At 41.9% G+C, this 21,128-nt stretch overlaps 1 protein-coding gene across 1 annotated transcript in view; it reads left to right on the top strand.

Annotated features, from left to right (window-relative positions):
- The window catches only part of CENPK (centromere protein K), a 220,695-nt gene that overhangs the window by 1,602 nt on the left and 197,965 nt on the right, over nucleotides 1–21,128 (top strand). The window contains exon 2 of the mRNA XM_069222771.1: nucleotides 9,373–9,399. Coding sequence (XP_069078872.1) covers nucleotides 9,373–9,399 — 27 coding nt within the window. The remainder of the gene's footprint in view (nucleotides 1–9,372; nucleotides 9,400–21,128) is intronic.

Genomic DNA, 21,128 nt, shown 5'->3' with positions numbered 1-21,128 from the left:
TGGGACAAGATGCCGTCTCTGTGACCTGACAGATGCATACATTACAAATAAAGGCATGTACTAATAAATACTTTAATTTAGAAGTACATCCTCAAGTGGAGTGAGTAGTAACCACCTGCTTTCTGGTGAAATCAGAACAATCATCCCATTTTGGCGAAAAATGTCCATTGAACATTTTCAAATTATCAGAATGCCCCACCTTTGCAACCTTTAGAATTTCTTCAGGAGACACTTTTTATACTGAGGGAGTAGAAACGTATTTTAAAAATGACAGAACTCCAGTTAAAAATCATACAGTCACCCCTGTGAAAAAGAGAGGACTACCTTTTACATGCTTTAAGGCCAGAATGGCAAATAACCTACAGACAGTAGAAAGAATGGAACTCTAATAATATGAACGGAGATATTTTGCAGCAGTATTGGATGCCCATAATGATCTCAAGCACTGCATCTCAAGTGATAGATATAAGTTATTAAAAGGAAACAAGTAATGGTAAAAGTATAGATGAATGAGTGACCTTTTTCTAGGCAATGGCCAAAATTTTGTACGTTTGGTATTTTATGGACTTTTTAAAATAGTTTAGTTACGTAAATAAGCCATAACACCCACCTACATCCACAGTCCAATAGGATAATAACTGCAGACCTAAACAATATTTCTCACTTCGCTATCTGCCCAAACAGCACCAACTCCTAACTGTCAATTTAGTCAGAAACCACAGCATAACATTAAATGCAAGGTCAGGAGGGCTGAATGAATGTTGTTTGAGTCCCAGAGAACGGGCCATACCCACTATGGCATCGCAATGACATTATGCATTCGGCTTGGAGAGCTACATATTTGAGTCACTGGTAACGTGCAACACCCATACAAGTTTAGGGTGTGTGACCTTTCAGTATTCGTTGGGCAGAAATTAAAGAAATGTCTCCCATACATTTTGGTAGGTGTTGCATTTATATTGTAGTGCCATTGTTAATTTTTCAATTCTAAAGAAATCCCAAATATGGTATAGCCAACTTCTGTTTTCTGTTGTAGAGTTCAGGCCCCAATGTGTGGTAATAACCCGTTTGGCCGTGCTAAGGCCTAATGCCATTTACTTTTTCTTTTTCTTTCACTGAATGGAGAAGAAAGGTTTGCATATTTGGGAGAGACAAACTGATTTGTCCGCAACCTTGGAATGCGTGTGTTTTATTTTAGCAGTATGTCATAGAGCCCATCCTCCAAATACTTTGAAAGTTTTGGGCTGTGCCAGAGTAAGTGGCACAAGGTATTGGGACTATTGCATCCCCTCCAACAGTCTCCAGGTTTATTTGGTTCTAACCTGTGGGCTAAGTTACCAGTATGAGGTTATTTTCGAGATTGCCTCTGTACCAAATGCACTCCAAGCTGTGACTCTGGTTATGTGGACTATGTCATACCATTTCATATCCTTCAGTGTTCTCCCAGTTCATGCTTTCACTTTTTTGATTGTGATTTTCTCTACGTTTGGCTTTTATTATAAGTTTGTGTGTTATTGAAAATAGGCATTTTATATTTTCTTTAGTGATCATCCATTTTCAAAGTATGTTAATGGACTCTTAGCATGGGGTTTATCATCTTTGTGGGTGACCCAGTGTTTAATTTGAAGGTACCATACCCTTTCAGATTCTGGCAAGTCGTAGTCTGTTCAAAGTTTCTTGAAGAAAATGATACCTTTGTGGTCGTAAAGGCACCTTGTACCTTATTCTTTTACAGATTTCTTCTCTCCTTGTACAGAATTCCACCCGAATTCACAGCTAAAGTAAACTCTAAATTGCCCGTTGTCGAAGAGAGTTGGGGGAGGGGAAGGGAATGTTGGCAGTTCACATTCTATTGCCATCCTGTCCAAACCATTAAGGCAGCTTTCATTACAGATGAGCAGTAGAGCCCCTAAAGCCTATGTTTCTTTGTGAACAATACACAAAGGACCAACTCTTCTCTGACACAGCCCTGCTTCACTCAACCATATATCTCGTCTGTGCAGCGTGTTAGCAGGCTACAATATTAGGATCACCTATCCCACCCTCCCCTGGATGAGAGTATATCATTCTTTTTACCATGTAAGGTATTTTCCTTACCAAGTTAAGTTAGGTACGGCCTTTTGCAATATTTTAAGGATTGTTTGGTATTTTACAGCAAGACTGTAAATGCGATTAGCTATTAATGCAGACCCAACTTATTGTTCTTCTATAGGAGCTTAAAAACAAAACTTGTTTTTTTTCAAAATGCGCTTTACACCACTCTTAACACCCCTTCTCGTTTATACTGTTTTTTTTTATCAGCGGAAGGTTGCTGTTATCTCCAATGTCACTACAGAGTGACAGAGTTCTGTTGAAAAATAGTAAATAAATAAATGAAAAAAATAAAAACAATTCAGTCAAAGAAAAGCTTTGGGTCGAGGGCAAACCGTGCCTACAAGAAGCATCATCAGTAACTCACATGCTGAATTGTCTGTGGAAGATGGGTGCATGCTTTTACAGAAGTGAATGAGGAATGTACACCAGATGTCATGAGCAGAGTTGAGGAAAAGTACATTTAAAAGAAACATGAAATAAAGTGTGTGGCAAATGGAAGGTTTTGTGTACAAGACAGTGAAGGCTTAGGGCCTGATTTAGAGTTCGGAGGAAGTACCATGCCACAAACATGACAGCTATCCTGCCTGCCTTATTGCAAGTGCATTATATTGTGGCACTTGTATAATAACGTGGACATGGTATCTGTTAAGTTTGTGACAGAATAACCCGTCCTTCAAACTGCAACTAAGGTCCTTAATTTCTTTGTATCACTTTAGGTCACAGGATGAATAATAGAATTCATGTCTTGTATTACTCCTCAGTGTCATATTTGTAAATAAAAACAGGCACATTTACTGAATGTTGCAAAAAAGCATCTTGGAAGGAAATTGGGAAGTCTATTGACAGCAATTCATCACAGAACAGTGCCAAAAATAGTTTGTGTTATACAAAAAATTGTCAAAGATCATTGTGGGAAACCGATAAATCTAGATCGTGAAGGCAGGCCATGTGGAAATTTATAAAACTAGAAGGAAAGATAAAGGCAATTTTTGGTTTCCTGAATTTATTTGAGCATAGCTTGCTGAGTTGGAAATTGCCGAACTTGCTCCTAGAGTGATAAAATCCTTCTGTACAGAAAGTGTGCAACAGGTTGCCATGGGAGAGTTTTTCTTATCAATTGTGTCTGCCTTGTATGGTGCCACAGGGTTCCTCGCTTAGCCCCACTCTTTCCAATCTCTATGTCACCCCCTTGGCAAGACTGGTCCAATCTTATGGATTTTCGGTAGTGTCATATGCCGATGATACCCAAATAGTGGTATCACTATCTACTAACCTAGAAGATACTCTCTCAGGATTCAGCTCCTGTTTGTCACAGATTGATATCTGGATGAAGCAAAATTGTTTAAAGCTCAGTTCTGAAAAAACAGAGGTTCTTCTCCTGGGTGAAGACAACTCATTTTGGTTGGAAAACTGGTGGCCTCAGGAAATGGAGTCGCTTCCCTCACCATTACTGGAACTTACTCCCTTTTAAACTTAAAGAACTGCTCAGATCTATTGTCCATTATGAAGCTTCTTAAGACCTGGCTTTCTAATCATTAGTATAGCCTATTTTCTCTTTCCTTTCATGTGTCGGCGGCAGTGCCAAGACGCCGCTGGCATTCAAGCGCTATATACAACTAAAAATCAAATCATAGACAAAGCAGACAGAATGTCTAGCGTGTACTTCAGCTGAGTCTCAGAACCTCCTAATTTGCTTTTAGTTTCTGTGGTAAGTCCAGAAATGCTTTGACAAGTAGACACTTTTCATATCCTGTGACATGTCTGACTAGGAATGTGCAAAGTAAAGTAAATATAGTCTAGTAATTATACATAATTTCAGTAAGTGATCTGGAATGAAAATAGTTGAACAAGCGAACATATTGTTTTAAAGTTCATGTTAAATGTTTTTAGAAAGTAGTGTTACATTATGTAATCAAATATAGTCCTTATGTCAGTTTTGTTTCCATCAAAAGAGTGGAAGATACAGTTTTGAAGAAGTTACTCTGTATGAGAAAGAGCCTTACCATCCTTCCACTTCGTCTTGAGCTGTGATTTGCGGGAATGCAATTGAAAACATATGGCACACTTATTATTGGATGGAACTTCCAAATTCTGTAGACTGCTCCTGAATTTTAATAGAATACTTAGCAAAGAGTTTGGTTCAACTTTTAACAAATATCTCAGTTACACACTGCGAATGTTAGTGTTCACGCAGGCTGTGAGTCTTGTATATGTCTCATCCACAATTACATATAGAGGTTTCAGTAGTTTTGAGAATTTGGTTAGGATTATCAGTGTAGTTTACAAAGCTGACAAAGAGAATTTTGTAGCCCTGGTATTGCTAGATCTATTGGCCGAGTTTGCTGCAGTTTCACATTAGACACTCATTTCAAGATTATCTGAAATCATTATAAAGGGTAAAGCGCTGAGCTGGTGTGTCGTATCTTCCGCCATTCAGAGCTCGGACACTTAAAGCAGGGAGTGTGCCAGGTCCCTGCATTCAGCCCCACTTTTATTTAATATCACTTAAGGCCTTTGGCAAAACACATTTGTCATTTAGGGGTAGGTTTTATGAATTACCCTGATGATACCCAACTAATAATATCTGTGGATCCAAAGACACCTGAACCATACAAAAGTTTTCTTCATTGTATGCAGGCAGTTACTAAACAGTTGACTCTAAACTCCTTCAAAACCAGTGGGTATAAAACAGAGGTACTTTGCTGAGATATGAATAAGATTCCTGGGGGACTTCCGGAAATTTTTTGGCCTCCTCACTTTAATTTCCCACAGGTGGCTTCGTCAGAGGTTAGGAATCTGGGCATATTGTTTGAGTGATCTATCTTTGACCGCTCATGTAAACTGGTTGTCATTTACTTGTTTTTCATCACAACATTTTTTGAGAAAGTCTTTACCCCTTTTCCTGGAAGAACATAGACCTTTGATTGTGCAGGCATCTATACTGAACTGTTTAGACTACGGTAACTCTTTCTGGGTGCCTCAGATCAATTGTTCAAATGTTTGGTGGGTATACAGAATGCTGTGGCTTGGCTGGCCTTGCCATTGCCACAGATATAATCGGCCTCATCAGCATTAAAGAAATTGCACTGGTTTCCGTTAGCTAAGAGGATAATTTTTAGGTCTCATTGTATTGTGCAGAGGTCGTATTACAACATGGGCCTGTCTATCTGCAGACTAAGTTTGGGAGGTATTGCCCGGGCCACCTGGTGCGTTTGGCAAATCTAGCGTTGTAACAAAGTATAACTGCAGACTTTGGGGGTTATTCTAACTTTGGAGGAGTGTTAATCCGTCCCAAAAGTGACGGTAAAGTGACGGATATACCACCAGCCGTATTACGAGTTCCATAGGATATAATGGACTCGTAATACGGCTGGTGGTAAATCCGTCACTTTTCCGTCACTTTTGGGACGGATTAACACCTCCTCCAAAGTTAGAATAACCCCCTTTGTCTGGCAAGGTACAGATCGTTTTCAATTCAAGCAGTGCATTTATGGAATAGCTTGCCAATTTTTCTGCGAACGTTGGTGGAACTTGGCAAGTTCAAAAAGGCATTAAAAATCTGTCTGTTTGCCATTTAATTGCCGGCAGGTAATGTAAATGCGGACATCCTGTGTTACAATATTGTTAAGTCTCAGCGCCAAGGTGCCTTTTTAAAGCGAAATCACACACTTTAGAAATAAAATGAATAGTAATAATACATTTGCACTGCATTATAATTTATTTAATTGGGAACGGTACGTTGCTGTCCTTTGAGGGGCTTATTTGAAACAAATAAAATCTACTCACACATCCCCATCGGTGTCTCTTAGTGCTGTTGACACATCAAGATGGTTATAATTTAGCTCTATCATTGAGAGCAGTCAAGAAGGATCATTGAGTTAACACTTGCAGACAATATGTCACAAGTTTAAATCCTGGCATGGCAAACTTAGTCTTCCATCCCAAGATAGGTAAACTAAGCCCTATTAAATTGAGCACTGGCACCACCTGTTAATGACTGACTTAGAAAAAGGAGAACAGCGATATAAAAAGCACTATAAAACACACAGTCTTTGTCTTCTTCATCTTTTTATTATTACTGTTAAAACAAGCTAGCACACCACCTATCTTGCAAGTTTTTTGTCTAGTTGGGTTGAAGACCTACCAAAGCATAGATGACGGATGAATGTATTAAGAGGGCCCACAACACCATCTGGTGTATGGATAATGACGCCCCCCCCCCATTAAAAGGTTCGAGCAAAAGTCAACTCCATTGTTGTTGAATGTAGGGCAAAGATCCGGGTAGCCCATGGACATATCAACGGAGTGGCTGCGATACAAAGATGAATGCTGAAAGGAATTCTGCATCTCCCCTTTGCAGCTCCTCCGTTCTCCAAGCAGTGTGTGCTTATCAGGAAGTAGAAACCCAGCACCACACAAAGGTACTATGCTACAGAGTAAAAGAAGAGCTGTCCAAACTGCCAACGTAATTGATATGTTTAAAAAAGTATGCATATTTCAACAATATGTAGTGTTGGAGAGCCCAACTTGAACACAAAGGAGTATTTCTTGACTTATGATTACATAAGACTCTTTTGACAGTTGGTAATATGCAAACAGCCTGTCCTTCCACCCTGAGACCCCAATAATTTTTTTTATCAATACATGAGGCCACGGATTTCTTAGAATGGGAGTAGCAGCCGTCAGTCCCTCCAAAGCATACCTTGGAAATTACGTCCCCGCCCTTTACTGCAAAACTTGTACAGTGAGAAAAGCTGTAGAGCCTTTGTCATATCGAGAACAAACCAACTTGGAAACAAATGCTCTAAGAAAGGGTAGAGGGCAAAAGGTTTTAATAAGATCTCATCCAATGGAAAATCAGCAGGAATCTTAAAGCTTACTCTGTTAGCTTGCCTTTGTGTAAAAAGCTAACTTGCATTTTTTAATTAGACCATTGGAATACTATTAACTTTATGGAGGACAGTAGAGTAGCATTGGGCTAATAATGTCTGGTCCACGGTTTCTGCTTAAATATTCCAGTGTTTGTCAACTCTTTCTCCCTATTTAATTTAGAACATTTCACCCTCGAATCTAACAGCATTATAGCCCTTTGCCTCAGACTTTCCAGTTGCTAAAGGCCCTCACTCCCGTTATATGCCCTCGCCTATAGCTCAGACATATAATTCAGATATATGGCATATAACAGCTTTTTTTTATCTCTACGCAACTAGCGTTATTGCTGTGATGACAATCCCTGGCTGGCAGAACAGTTTCTAGAAATCTCAAGCGAAGTAACTAGGTCCCTACAAAATTCATTCACAAGGAAGAAGCTCATGCTGCTAGAAATAGCAACAATGGTAATCCAACCAGTAAATAAGAGCGACTCTGGAACCACTGCACAAGGGTAAGCAACATCTAGAAACAGGTTTGGTGGTATGACAGCCTCCTAGGAGGAAATTATATTATGATATACGAAATATCTAAGACAGTGAGAAGTTTGCACAAATATGAGAGACTAATAAAGTAGTGCCTGCGATGGATCCAGTGGCTCTGGTACCAAATGAAGGTGAAACGAAAATTTCATACATGAATCACTTCCAACACCCAAAACTGTGTTGTCATGAACAAGAAAAAATGCACAGAGGCGCCCTTTTCTTAATCACCAATTTTAAGTTTCTGCTTCCCCCCCCCTAACTGACATGGGGCCCCTAACCCATTCTTCCTAGGACATTTTTGTGACCATTGAAAAGGGAACACAATGATGAAAACTGTTGAGTAAATGATAAACACAAGGAATCAGATTGCAAATTTTTACCCTCTAACTATGATCAATCCCTCCTTATTTTTTATCTCCCCTTTCCCCCACTTTCCCTCAACTCTCAAACACCCCCACATTATTCTTCTTTTTCTGCAAGTTTTTATGAAATAGCCTGTGAGACTGAGTAGTAAATCAAATATTTGAAAACAGATATAGTTTTGTCTTGCCACTGTCAATAAAACAAATAATCAGGCTCAAAATCTCAAAGAAGTGCTGCATCAGTGAATGGTCCAAGTCAAAAAGGCCTCAAACACAATTGGTTTGAGTCATAGCCTGAATCAGATGCAGGAAAAACTGAAGGGTCTGGTAAAATGTTGAAAAAAGAGCCCAAAAGGCCTACGTATTTAACACATCAACGAGGCACTAAAATAAAGGAAGTGTTCATATCCTCCAGGAAATGACCACCCAGCAGCTTTAAGGAGCACACTCTGGTGGCACACCATAAATGTCCAAATGTTCTTCAAACGCAAACATTTAAAATCCAGTATCTTATTTTCAAGAGTCTAGGTTCTGCTTGCTATTCTCATCTCTTCCCTCCTTGCACACAGACATCTTCTACATGCTTCAAAGGTCTAGACCACAATCAGGCTTTTGGGCTAACCGTAAAACTCAAAGCGTCAGATGGGTCAGTGGAACTCTCATGAAGTAAGTCTTCCCTACACTGAGAGGAAACTTCCCAAGCATGGCTAACTTTCCCTCTGAAACGGAGTTGCCCTAGCCAATTGACACACACAATTGTCACATACCTACTGAAGTAACTGAAGCAAAACCTATAAGTACTGTTTTGAGCCAGCTTTCCTCTAGCAAAGGATGAAAAAAAGTGACAACTTGTTACAAGACATACAGTTGAGCTTCAAGACCATGACGGGAACAGGGACTAACCTACTTGAAGATAGTCACCCCTCCTGGTACGTTTTGACCCTCAAGCACCCTTCCATGCTAAAAATCCTCCTGTCCTCTGAAAAGACTCACTGAATGGATAGGGTTTTTGAAATGGGATTGGAGTGGACCTGCCAATCTGTGTTTTCATTTAGCTTAGCCCTATTGGACAACAGAAATGCCTTTTGCTAACTGCTTATAGAAACTACTGTGTACGCTAACACACTACAGGTATGCAAGAGGGTATATGGAACTCTTCAAAAGTCAGAAATACATATAGTATATGTAGTCAAATTAATAAAAGCTTTTAGTTCAGCTCAGGGCTTAAATGTGCTTGTGTATTTTTAATTATTACAGCATGTTATTGCTGTGTAATTTTAATAAAGACTCCATATTGTTTGGGTAGCAGCTTTTCACGCCCAGGAGTGATAAAAGTATTGCACTGGGCAATGAAGTGGAATAATACGTTTGTGTTGGGCTTCCATTGCAGTAAGTGGCTTATATCTCCTTCAGTTTCAGAATTTAACAAAAGTACAAGTTGCAAGGTAAAATGAGATAAACCAGAAGCGATAACTTGTAGTATTTTCTTTTATGTCTTGCAGGACAAACAAGAGGAACTTTTGAAAGATGTAAGTAACTTGTATAACTAACTTAGTGTTTTACTTTAATTCTTTTTATATTGTGGCAAAATTAGTCAGCATCCGTTGTTAAAAAAGGTTGGTCTTTCTCCCCTGTGTGTTTTTGATCCTGTCAAATCTCCACTCTTCTCCAGTCTGGTTCGGCACATGCATAAAACTCTACTAAAGATATCATCTTGACTTCTATAATTTACACAAAGCTCAGCATGCTGAACTTTTTTTCTTTGTTTTATCTAGAGAGGACTACTAAGAGCCACATTTAAATATTGATTTTGGGACTTTGAGGAGTGTGTGGTGTAGGCAGAACTATGCATTGTCAGAGCTAGAACTGGTAAAAGATTGGCTTAAGACTCAACAGTTTGTAGGACGTGTCTCCAAATTCTGTTGCATTCACCTAAGTATTATAATGCCTTACAAGATGGTAGCAACTCTGAGCATAGCTCGGGCTATGGGTATGCAGAGATGATTGACTGGGTTTGAATTCGATGGGACTAATACATTGCGAGGCTGTGCAAGACAGGCAGAAGGGCTACATTTAGAAGTACAGTTCTGTATGCTCCTTACAGACTGATGAGTGTCAGTGATCGCCTGTGGAACATTATGACCAGTTAAAAAATAACTAGCAAATTGAGACAAGGGTTAATCTACATATGATAAAGGTGCTATTTGTTAGAGAGGTATAAGTAAACATGAGACCTTGGAAGAGGAGCAGAAAGGCGATGTTTGGGCTACACGTAGAGCACAATTTTGTTTTTCACTCTATACTTATATGTGACGTGCTATATGTTATATAAACCATTATTAAAAAGGGTAAAACATGTTAGTTTTACTTGACCTTTCTGCTGCATTTGATATTGCTGATCATACTTTCTTTCTGTGCACGATTCTAATGTGTGTTTCCTTAACTCATGTGCTGTTCATATCAACTCGAGAGGTACATGGAAAAATATATTTTCTTCTCTCACTGCGCTTTCCTATGTCATGCTTAAGGCAACTTTTATTTTCTGTTCCCACTATTCCTCTCTCTATGGCTATTTTATCGTTTCAGTTTCACTCAGCTGCATAAAATAAAGGTTATTATTCAGAAAATGCATTCTGTATTTGTTAGTGCTTCAAATCTGTCTTTTCATTATACCGCCTAAATTAGCAGTTATTGTGTTCTTTTACTATATCAAAATGTGTGCATCTTTTAGTTCCCATGCTTCTCTTATTTTTCATTTTGTGTCTCTAACTATTTCCTGCCGAGTTATGTTAATATAGGTGAACGCTTTAAGAATTGCATAGAACCTGAAGAGAATTTCCTATTTGCTGGTGACATGATAAAGCCTGATCCCTGAAATTAGTACACACAAGTATTGTTATTTTTGTAATATTATGATTATTTTATGTACAGTAGTTAATCTATCCATTATGTGAATAAGAATGAATGTAAATATTAAGAAGAGCTTGCTCAGCAAGTACCATACATATTGGGGCAGAGGTCTGATGCTCCCCAGTCATATTTCATCACCCATCTGTAATCAGTAACCTAATCTCTCCCTATATTATAAGTGTCTAACAGAGTAAATATATTATTAATTTATATGTGTGCCAAGTCATGTGTATCGTATTATGCCACGAGGTCTGAAGGTAGAAGTGCAGCTTGAGCATCCTTCCATCCACCTGTTCTTTGCGTCCAACCCCCACCCTAAACAACAGCATTTTCTGTAACTTATTTGGTTCCTGTTTTGCTATACGGGAGAGTGAACAGTACTTGTTAACATTATAGAAAGTACAATGGAGCTTACTGCTACGACCTCTTCTCTCCTTCCTTCAAGTCAGAACCTGCAGGGTCCTTTCTCCTCATAGCCACTTTTCAGCTGTCTTGTTTATTAGAGAGCTTCAGAAAATGGAAAGTTTCCCTTGCCTGGGCTGTTAACCGAGTATAGAAAACATGACAATCGGCTATATATTTTACTAGTTTGCACAATTTGAATGGTTCTTTTTAGAAGATAAGCAGTCTTCTAAGACTTATGCTTAGCCTAGTCACTGTTGTATACATTTGTGCTAACCTCCACCCACCTCAGCCTTTGACTATTCTTTTTTAGATAATACTTTTCTATTGGGTTTGCATGGATAAAAACTAAACAACGTAAAGCGTTATGCCACCTATCGAAAGCACACTTTTTCTGCTCGGGGTGTGTATGCACGTCAATTTCAGTTCTCCTTTTTCCTCTCATAGTCCTCTGTGCGTCCAGCAGACCAGCTTTTGTCCCATTTCTCGAGGCATCTCTGACCCTAGTAAACCGCTCTCTCCACCAGCATACACCAGTTCAGATCCCTCTCCTATTTGATCAGTTTTGGTGCCACTTGTCATTCCCTCACAAACGCTCTGCAGTTTGGGACAGTCCCACACTATGTGAAAAAAGGTTCCAAACTCTCTGCTTTCCCACATTTGTGAGGCACCTCCTCCCACCCTGTGTAAGGTTACTGGGGATAGTAGGTCTTGTGTAGCATCCGAAGTTGGACGAGCCGGAACTCTGCTCTAATGGTGGTTTCTTTGGAGTCCCGCAGAGAAGTGGATAAAGACTGAGGGCCAGAAATTCCGTCCTTTCTCTGATGATGTGGATACTCAGGTACTTAAGTCCCTCAGTGACCCGTGGCAGCCCATTGTTAGGGAGAGGCTGAACTGAGAACACTGAACGGGGTACACTAAAGACTTTCTCCCAAATAATCCTGTAAATCGAGTATTGGCCCCCAAAAAATTGGAGTACTCTCGCTTAGTGGGATATTTTCTCCTCCCTAAGCACTGTCCCATCTCAGGCCTCGGATGAAAGGGTCCTGATGGATCCATGCCGCAAGTGGTATCAGAACAAGAGCGAAAAGCATGGGGGAGAGTGGGCATCCCTGTTTCGTGCTCCGTTGGAGCTCAGACAGCTCCGAGTAAATCCTGTTAACTTTAACGGTGGCTAGTGGTCATTGATAAAGTAGTCATACCCACTCTATGAAGCCAGGGCCAAGTCCCATCTTTTCAAGGACACCAAACATACAGGGTCAATACAGTGTGCTGAACGCCAGTGTGGCATCCAACAAAACCACTAGTGTCTGCTCCACCACTCTGCTGCTAAACCTCAGTACACTGTACAGGCGGCACAGATTATGCTTGGCCCCTCATGGGGCATAAAACCTATTTGGTCTGGGTGGGCTAGTGTCAGGATTACCTGTTTAAGCTCTGGCAAGAATTTTGGCCTCGCCATTCAGTAACGATATTGGCCTATAAGAGCCACGCATCAGGTGGCTTGCCTTCTTTAGGTATGACCACAGTGGTGGCTGTTTGTTGGTTCATTAGAAGGAGTCCTGCTTTTTTTCCTCCCAGGAGCATATTGAGCATCGTTTGTGAGAGCTAGATGCCAAGACTTTATACAGTTCGATGGGAATGCGATTTGGTTCCACCACCTTTCCTGATTACTTTAGGCTAAAAGCTGCTGCAGTCTTGGTGGGGTCCATCTCTGCCTCAAGAAACCGTTTATCTTCTGACAAGAGTTTGGGAAGATGTATATCTTTGAGGACATCTGCAATTTTCACCTGACTCTTTTCCAGAACCGAGATATATATATATATATATATATATATATATATATATATATATATATATATATATATATATATATGTGTGTTCGATGGCATGTGTAGCTGTCGAGCGTTTCGGTCGAGGAAAACGCTGAGGGACCGGAGAGCAAGAAGGCTTCAAATGGCGTCGGCCCCGTCAGGACACCACGACTTGGAGGAAGAAGAAACCTTCTCCATTGCTGACTCGGACGAGGCCGAAACAGAACAGACGCCGAAAACCGTGAGTAAAACAGCCCCGGCCAAAACTCACGTAAAAACCATGAAAGCCCAGGGGACGCAACCGCCGGCAGGCCATGGCTTAACCCGAAAAATCGGTGACCGTCCATACCGGCACCGAGATGAGTCGGCACCGAGATATCGGAACACCGAAACCCCAAAAAGTGGATTCGGAGCCGAAAAAGACAGTTGATAAGGTTTCAATACCGAAACATCCGGCTTCTGAGCCGAAAACAAGTTCCTACTCTGAGGAACAAGGCCTTTCCGCACAAATGCAAAGCCATAAATTCGGACAAGAGCTAGAAGCAGGGGAGCCAGATTACACACAGAGAAGGCTCCACATTCAAAAGGAGACAGAAAAATAAGAACTCTCCCTCCTATACGGATGAAAAGGAAACTTGCTTTCCAAGCTAAAGAACAACCACAGGCAAAGGTGGCAAAACAAGTAACTCCGCCACCATCACCACAACGCTCACCACAACAATCATCACCAATGGCTACCCCACCCATGATGCAGTCTCCAACGCACACAGGGATGAGCCAAGATGACCCAGAAGCATGGGATCTTTATGATGCGCCTGTTTCAGATAATAGTCCTGACTGTTACCCAGCAAGACCATCACCACCGGAAGACTGTACTGCTTACTCACAGGTGGGGTCCAGAGCAGCTGCTTTTCACAATGTGACACTGCACGCTGAACCAATTGAAGATGACTTTTTGTTTAATACGCTGTCGTCAACACATAGTCAGTACCAGAGTCTTCCGATGTTACCAGGAATGTTGAAACACGCAAAGCAAGTATTTCAAGAGCCCGTAAAAGGCAGGGCCATCACTCCTAGGGTGGAGAAAAAGTACAAGCCTCCCCCAACAGACCCTATGTACATCACGCAGCAACTGACACCTGACTCAGTAGTAGTAGGCGCATCTCGTAAAAGGGCAAATTCACACACCTCTGGAGATGCACCACCACCCGACAAGGAAAGTCGCAAGTTCGAAGCAGCGGGGAAAAGAGTTGCACCACAAGCTGCCAATCAATGGCGCATTGCCAATTCACAGGCTTTGCTATCAAGATATGATAGAGCTCATTTGGGACGAAATGCAACACTTCATTGAAACATCTACCCAAAGAGTTCCAAAAGCGTGCACAACAGGTGGTGGAAGAGGGCCAAAGTATCTCGAATAACTAGATACGATCGGCAATGGATGTAGCAGACACAGCTGCAAGAACTGTAAATACAGCGGTCACTATTCGGAGACACGCATGGCTACGCACCTCAGGATTCAAGCCTGAAATCCAACAGGCGGTGCTTAATATGCCTTTTAACGGACAGCAGTTGTTTGGGCCGGAAGTGGACACTGCTATAGAAAAGCTAAAAAAGGACACAGATACGGCCAAAGCCATGGGCGCGCTGTACTCCCCACAGAGAAGAGGCACATTTCGGAAAACACAATTTAGAGGGGGGTTTCGGGGCCAAACAACAGAACCCTCAACCTCACAAACCAGAGCCAGTATCAGAGGGGACGTTTTCGGGGACAATACAGAGGTGGACAGTTCCCAAAAATTAGAGGAAAGTTCCAAAGTCCAAAGACCCCTCAAAATAAACAGTGACTTCAGTGTCACAAATCCCCAACACATAACACCAGTGGGGGGGAGACTAACAGATTTTTACCAAAACTGGGAAGAAATAACAACAGACTCGTGGGTCCTAGCCATTATCCAACATGGTTATTGCATAGAATTCATACAATTCCCACCAAATGTGCCTCCTAGAGCACACAACATGTCCAAACAACACATGGATCTATTACAAATAGAGGTCCAAGCGTTGCTGCAAAAAGATGCAATAGAACTAGTACCAAATCATCAGAAAAGAACAGGTGTGTACTCCCTGTACTTTCTTATACACAAAAAGGACAAAACTCTAAGACCCATATTAGATCTCGGAACACTAAATCTTTAAAACAAATCAGATCACTTTCACATGGTGACACTTGCAGACTTCATCCCCTTGCTCAAACAACAAGACTACATGACAACATTAGATCTCAAGGATGCGTATTTCCATATACCCATACATCCTTCGCACAGAAAATACTTAAGATTTGTAATCCAAGGGGTACATTACCAATTCAAAGTGTTGCCATTCGGGATAACAACAGCGCCAAGAGACTTTACAAAATGCCTTGCAGTAGTGGCAACCCATATCAGAAGACAGCACATACATGTATTCCCGTATCTGGACGATTGGTTAATCAAAACCAATACGCAAGAACAGTGTTCTCAACACACAAAATGCGTCATAGAAACCCTTCACAAACTAGGGTTTTCACTGAACTACCAAAAATCACACTTACAGCCGTGTCAAATACAACAGTACTTGGGAGCAACAATCAACACAAAAAAGGGATTGCCACTCCAAGTCCACAAAGGGTACAAGCATTCCAAAACGTAATACAAAGCATGCACCTAAACCAAAGGTTACAGGTAAAATTTGTAATGAAACTTCTAGGCATGATGTCCTCATGCATAGCCATTTTCCCAAACGCAAGATTACACATGCGGCCCTTACAACGGTGCCTAGCAACACAATGGTCACAAGCACAGGGTCAACTTCAAGATCTAGTGTTGATAGACTGCCAAACATACACCTCGCTTCAATGGTGGAATACTATAAACTTAAACCAAGGGCGGCCTTTCCAAGACCCAGTGCCTCAATATGTGATCACAACAGATGCTTCCATGGTAGGGTGGGGAGCACACCTCAACCAACACAGCATCCAAAGACAATGGGACACTCAACAGAAACAACTTCATATAAATCAGTTAGAACTACTAGCAGTGTTTCTAGTGTTGAAAGCATTTCAACCACTAATAGTCCACAAACACATTCTTGTCAAAACTGACAACAATGTATTACCTGAACAAACGGAGGGACACACTCCACACAGTTGTGTCTCTTAGCACAAAAGATTTGGCATTGGGCTGTTCACAACAACATTCGCCTAATAGTGCAATACATACCGGGAATTCAAAACCAGTTAGCCGACAATCTCAGTCGGGATCATCAACAGATCCACGAATGGCAAATTCATCCCCAAATACTACAAACTTACTTCCAAAGATGGGGAACACCGCAAATAGATCTATTCGCAACAAAAGACAACGCAAAATGCCAAAACTTCGCATCCAGGTACCCACAGTCTCACTCCCAAGGCAATGCGTTATGGATGAGTTGGTCAGGGATATTTGCATACGCTTTTCCCCCTCTCCCACTCCTTCCGTATCTAGTAAACAAATTGAGTCAAAACAAACTCAAACTAATACTAATAGCACCAACCTGGGCACGACAACCTTGGTACACAACACTACTAGACCTGTCAGTAGTGCCTCATGTCAAACTGCCAAACAGACCAGATCTGTTAACTCAACACAGAAACAACAGATCAGACACCCGAATCCAGCATCGCTCAATCTAGCAATTTGTCTCCTGAAATCTTAGAATTCGGACATCTAGACCTTACACAAGAATGCAAGGAAGTCATCAAACAGGCTAGGAAACCAACTACAAGACATTGCTATGCAAATAAGTGGAAAAGATTTGTTTATTACTGCCATAATAATCAAATCCAACCATTACACGCATCTGCAAAAAACATCATAAGCTACCTACTACACTTACAGAAGTCCAAGTTAGCTTTTTCATCCATTAAAATACATCTGACAGCAATTTCGGCTTATCTGCAAATTACACATTCAACTTCACTATTCAGAATCCCAGTCATAAAAGCATTTATGGAGGGTCTAAAAAGGATTATTCCACCAAGAGTACCACCAGTTCCTTCGTGGAACCTCAACATCGTATTAACACGACTCATGGGTCCACCATTTGAACCCATGCACTCCTGTGAGATACAGTACTTAACATGGAAAGTAGCCTTTCTAATAGCTATCACATCTCTCAGAAGAGTAAGTGAAATACAAGCCTTTACCATACAAGAACCCTTTATACAGATACACAAACATAAAGTAGTTCTACGCACAAATCCCAAATTCTTGCCTAAAGTCATACCACCGTTCCACTTAAATCAAACAGTGGAACTCCCAGTGTTCTTCCCAGAACCAGATTCTGTAGCTGAGAGAGCATTACATACATTAGACATTAAAAGGGCACTAATGTACTACATTGATAGAACCAAACAAATTTGCAAAACAAAACAATTGTTTGTAGCTTTCCAAAAACCTCATACAGGTAATCCAATATCCAAACAAGGCATTGCCAGATGGATAGTTAAATGTATTCAAACCTGTTATATAAAAGCAAAAAGAGAACTGCCTATTACACCAAAGGCACACTCCACTAGAAAGAAGGGTGCCACCATGGCCTTTCTAGGAAACATACCAATGACTGAAATCTGTAAGGCAGCCACATGGTCTACGCCTGATCCATTTACTAAACATTACTGCGTGGATGTGTTAACAACACAGCAAGCCACAGTAGGATAAGCATTATTAAGGACATTATTTCAAAAACTTCAACTCCTACACGCTAAACCACCGCTTTTGGGGAGATAACTGCTTACTAGTCTATGCACAGCATGTGTATCTGCAGCTACACATGCCATCGAACGGAAAATGTCACTTACCCAGTGCACATCTGTTCATGGCATGAAACGCTGCAGATTCACATGCGCCCTCCCACCTCCCCGGGAGCCTGTAGCCGTTTAAGTTCACTAAAATTAAACTTGTACATTTGTAGATTTGTAAATATATCACTTTTAGTCACATTATGTACATACATACTTACTCCATTGCATGGGCACTACTACTATATACACAACTCCTACCTTACCCTCTGCGGGGAAAACAATCTAAGATGGAGTCGACGCCCATGCGCAATGGAGCCGAAAGGGGAGGAGTCCCTCGATCTTGTGACTCGAAAAGACTTCTTCGAAGAAAAACAACTTGTAACACTTCGAGCCCAACACTAGATGGCGGAATATGCACAACATGTGAATCTGCAGCATCTCATGCCACGAACAGATGTACACTGGGTAAGTGACATTTTCCATATATATATATATATATATATATATATATATATATATATATATATATATACACACACACGTTTTTAAAGTGACTCACATAGATTTCCACTATTTCATATTTGCCTTGAATTATCGCCCTCCTCACTGTTGTTGATTGCTAGAATCCAGTTTCTCATCTGATGTCTTCACTCCAACCAAGCCAGGGGTTTCCCTGACCTGTTGTCTACCTCATAGAGCCTGCTCTCTGAGGCAATATACTTGGCCCCTGCATTGCCCTCTGCTGAACCTCTTAGTTCCTACTGCTTCAGCCTTAACCTGTGGTGTTTGGCAGGGTCATCCTGTTGTAGCAGGTGAGCTTCGAGGCCCAGTATCTCGGCCTCTAGTACCGCTGGACTAGTTGCCAGGTTCTTTTTTCCACAGGCAATTAGTCCTCTCACTTGTCACCTCTCCACTATTGTTTAGGTTTTTCACAGGGTGGGGTCAGAACTCACCGACCCCAAGGTCTCCTCAAATAGAGTTCAGTACCTTCTCGGACCTTTGCGGTTCGGTACTTGTTCTTAAGGTACAAGGGATCAAAAGATGCTAGATTTGTTTTGTCAGTCCCCTCTCCCTTGTAAATCAGTCTGTACTAAGGAGTGGTGTTAAATACCTCTAGCTAGATGTTTGGTCTCAGTGAAATTCCCCACTGTGTTGTGCCAGAAAATAGACTGCGGGAGAAGCTTCTGTGGGCTCCTGAGTAATATGTATATTATTTGTGTGGGGTGCTGAGCCTGCCAATTCCCGTGAGGCATGCAGCATGATAAATCCTGGCAAGGTCCTGAGTTAGGTCTGGCTCCCTCTTGTGCCCCCTATCCCAGTCCTTGCTGATGACAGCCTTGGACATAAAATGGATAAAAACACCTATCATTTGGGCCCAAATAGGTCAAGTCCCCACAACCACACAGTTTCTATCTGACACTACTCCGCTTGGGGTTTCACCACCTGACCAGCGTCCCACGTGGGTAGGCAGGGTCCGGATTCGGGTCACAGTGTGCTCCCTTATTCACTCTGGTGGCCCTATAGGTACTCCACGGTCTCTCATGCTGTGTCTCTGACACACAGTGGCACCTCTTCTGTAGTCTCTCCCCTGGGGTATTTTTCCTCCACCAGCCAATCCCTATGTCTGTGCAAAAGCCCCTTGTCTCTGACCACCAGGCTCCTCACCACTTCTAAGGGCTCTGCCTCGGCCCACCCTGTCGCCTCAGCTGGTCAACGAGGCCCTCCAGGTGAGTGGCCACATAATGAGAAACTGCCAAAAGTACAACGCAGGGTGTCCTTTAGTGCCCTGGCAGTCCCTCCCACAACAGAGCGGGATCCTCTCTGCTGTCTGAGCCACACTCCTGCACCAAAATCACCTCTTACCAGCCGTCGGGTCCTGCGCCTCTTCTCGCAGTCAACAGCGACCACTACATTGACCCGGGCAACCAGGAAAGCCCTCCAGTCGGTGCCCGCACACAAAGAGCTCCAGACTGTGTGCCTGCTACAGGCCCGGCGTGGGCCACAACCCATTTATTGCACTATAATTTGCTACTAAGTGTTACCATGACCCTTTAATACAATACAATACAATTGAACTTGTAAAGCGCACAGCTGCCTCCAAGAAAGCTCCCCAGCGCTAGGGGCCCTAGCACGCACACAAACTAAGATGCCACCAGAATACCTAGTTATCAAACGGGTAGGCCTTCAAGAGTTTCTGGAAGACCCATTAACAAGGAGAAAAATGGAGGTAGGGCGGCAAGGAATTCCACAGCTCTGAGGCATTGGGGATGCTTCCTATGAGGCACTGAACAATTTAAGCAAGATAGTGGTGATTAGAGGTGCAGCCAGCTTCAGAATGTCAGGAGGACAAGGATCCATCGGAGTCCCAGATTTGCAGCTAGCCAAGGAAGAGGACACACTAGAGATTGTGAGAGGAGCAAATTTATCCAGCAATGGGCCTGAAAGAGGATTCCTATCAGCCATCTGGCCAGACACCCCATGTGCAGGAAATTTATCATAAATTAGTTGAATTCTTTTAAAGAAGCAATCCCTAAAGGGAGAATTGAGGGGGTAGCATTCATATACAACTCAGACTTAAATTGAGCCTAATCTCTTGTTTACATCTCCTTTTATTTCTTGGAATCATATGTCTTATCCTTCCCAATCACTCCTTCTTTGACTAATTCCCTAGCACTCGCCAATTTACCCAGTACAGTTTTGTAAAGAAATTCACAACTATAAAACAAATCAATTAAAATACTTTATGTAATAGGCGTTAATCTCTGTTTTCAAGCCTATAGCAACACATAAACCAAAGACTTTTTATTTTTTTATGTGAACACTTTATAATCAATCAATCAATCAATCAGGGATTTGTAAAGCGCACTACTCACCCGTGAGGGTCTCAAGGCACTGATGAGGGGAGGGTGAGATGGTGTGGAGGTGGTTTTGGGGGGGAAGGTGCAGCTACTGCTCAAACAGCCAGGTCTTGAGAAGTTTCCTGAAGGTAAGGAGATCTTTGGTCTGTCGCAGGTGGGTGGGATGAGTGTTCCACGTTTTTGCGGCGAGGTGTGAAAATGATCTGCCGCCGGTTGTAGTCCTGCGGATGCGTGGGACGGTTGAGAGGGCGAGGTCAGCAGAGCGGAGATACCGGGTCGGGGTGTAGAAGGAGAGTCGTTTGTTGAGGTATTCTGGTCCGGTGTTGTACAGTGCTGTGTGAGCATGGGTGAGGAGTTTGAAGGTGATTCTCTTGTTGACTGGGAGCCAGTGCAGGTTTTTCAGGTGGTCTGTGATGTGGGAGTGGCGGGGGATGTTCAGGATGAGGCAT

This window comes from Pleurodeles waltl, chromosome 1_1, assembly GCF_031143425.1.
Source record: "Pleurodeles waltl isolate 20211129_DDA chromosome 1_1, aPleWal1.hap1.20221129, whole genome shotgun sequence".
Lineage (NCBI taxonomy): Eukaryota > Metazoa > Chordata > Amphibia > Caudata > Salamandridae > Pleurodeles > Pleurodeles waltl.
Note: the sequence above shows the minus strand (reverse complement) of the source record. Positions and strands in the feature narration are given on the sequence as shown.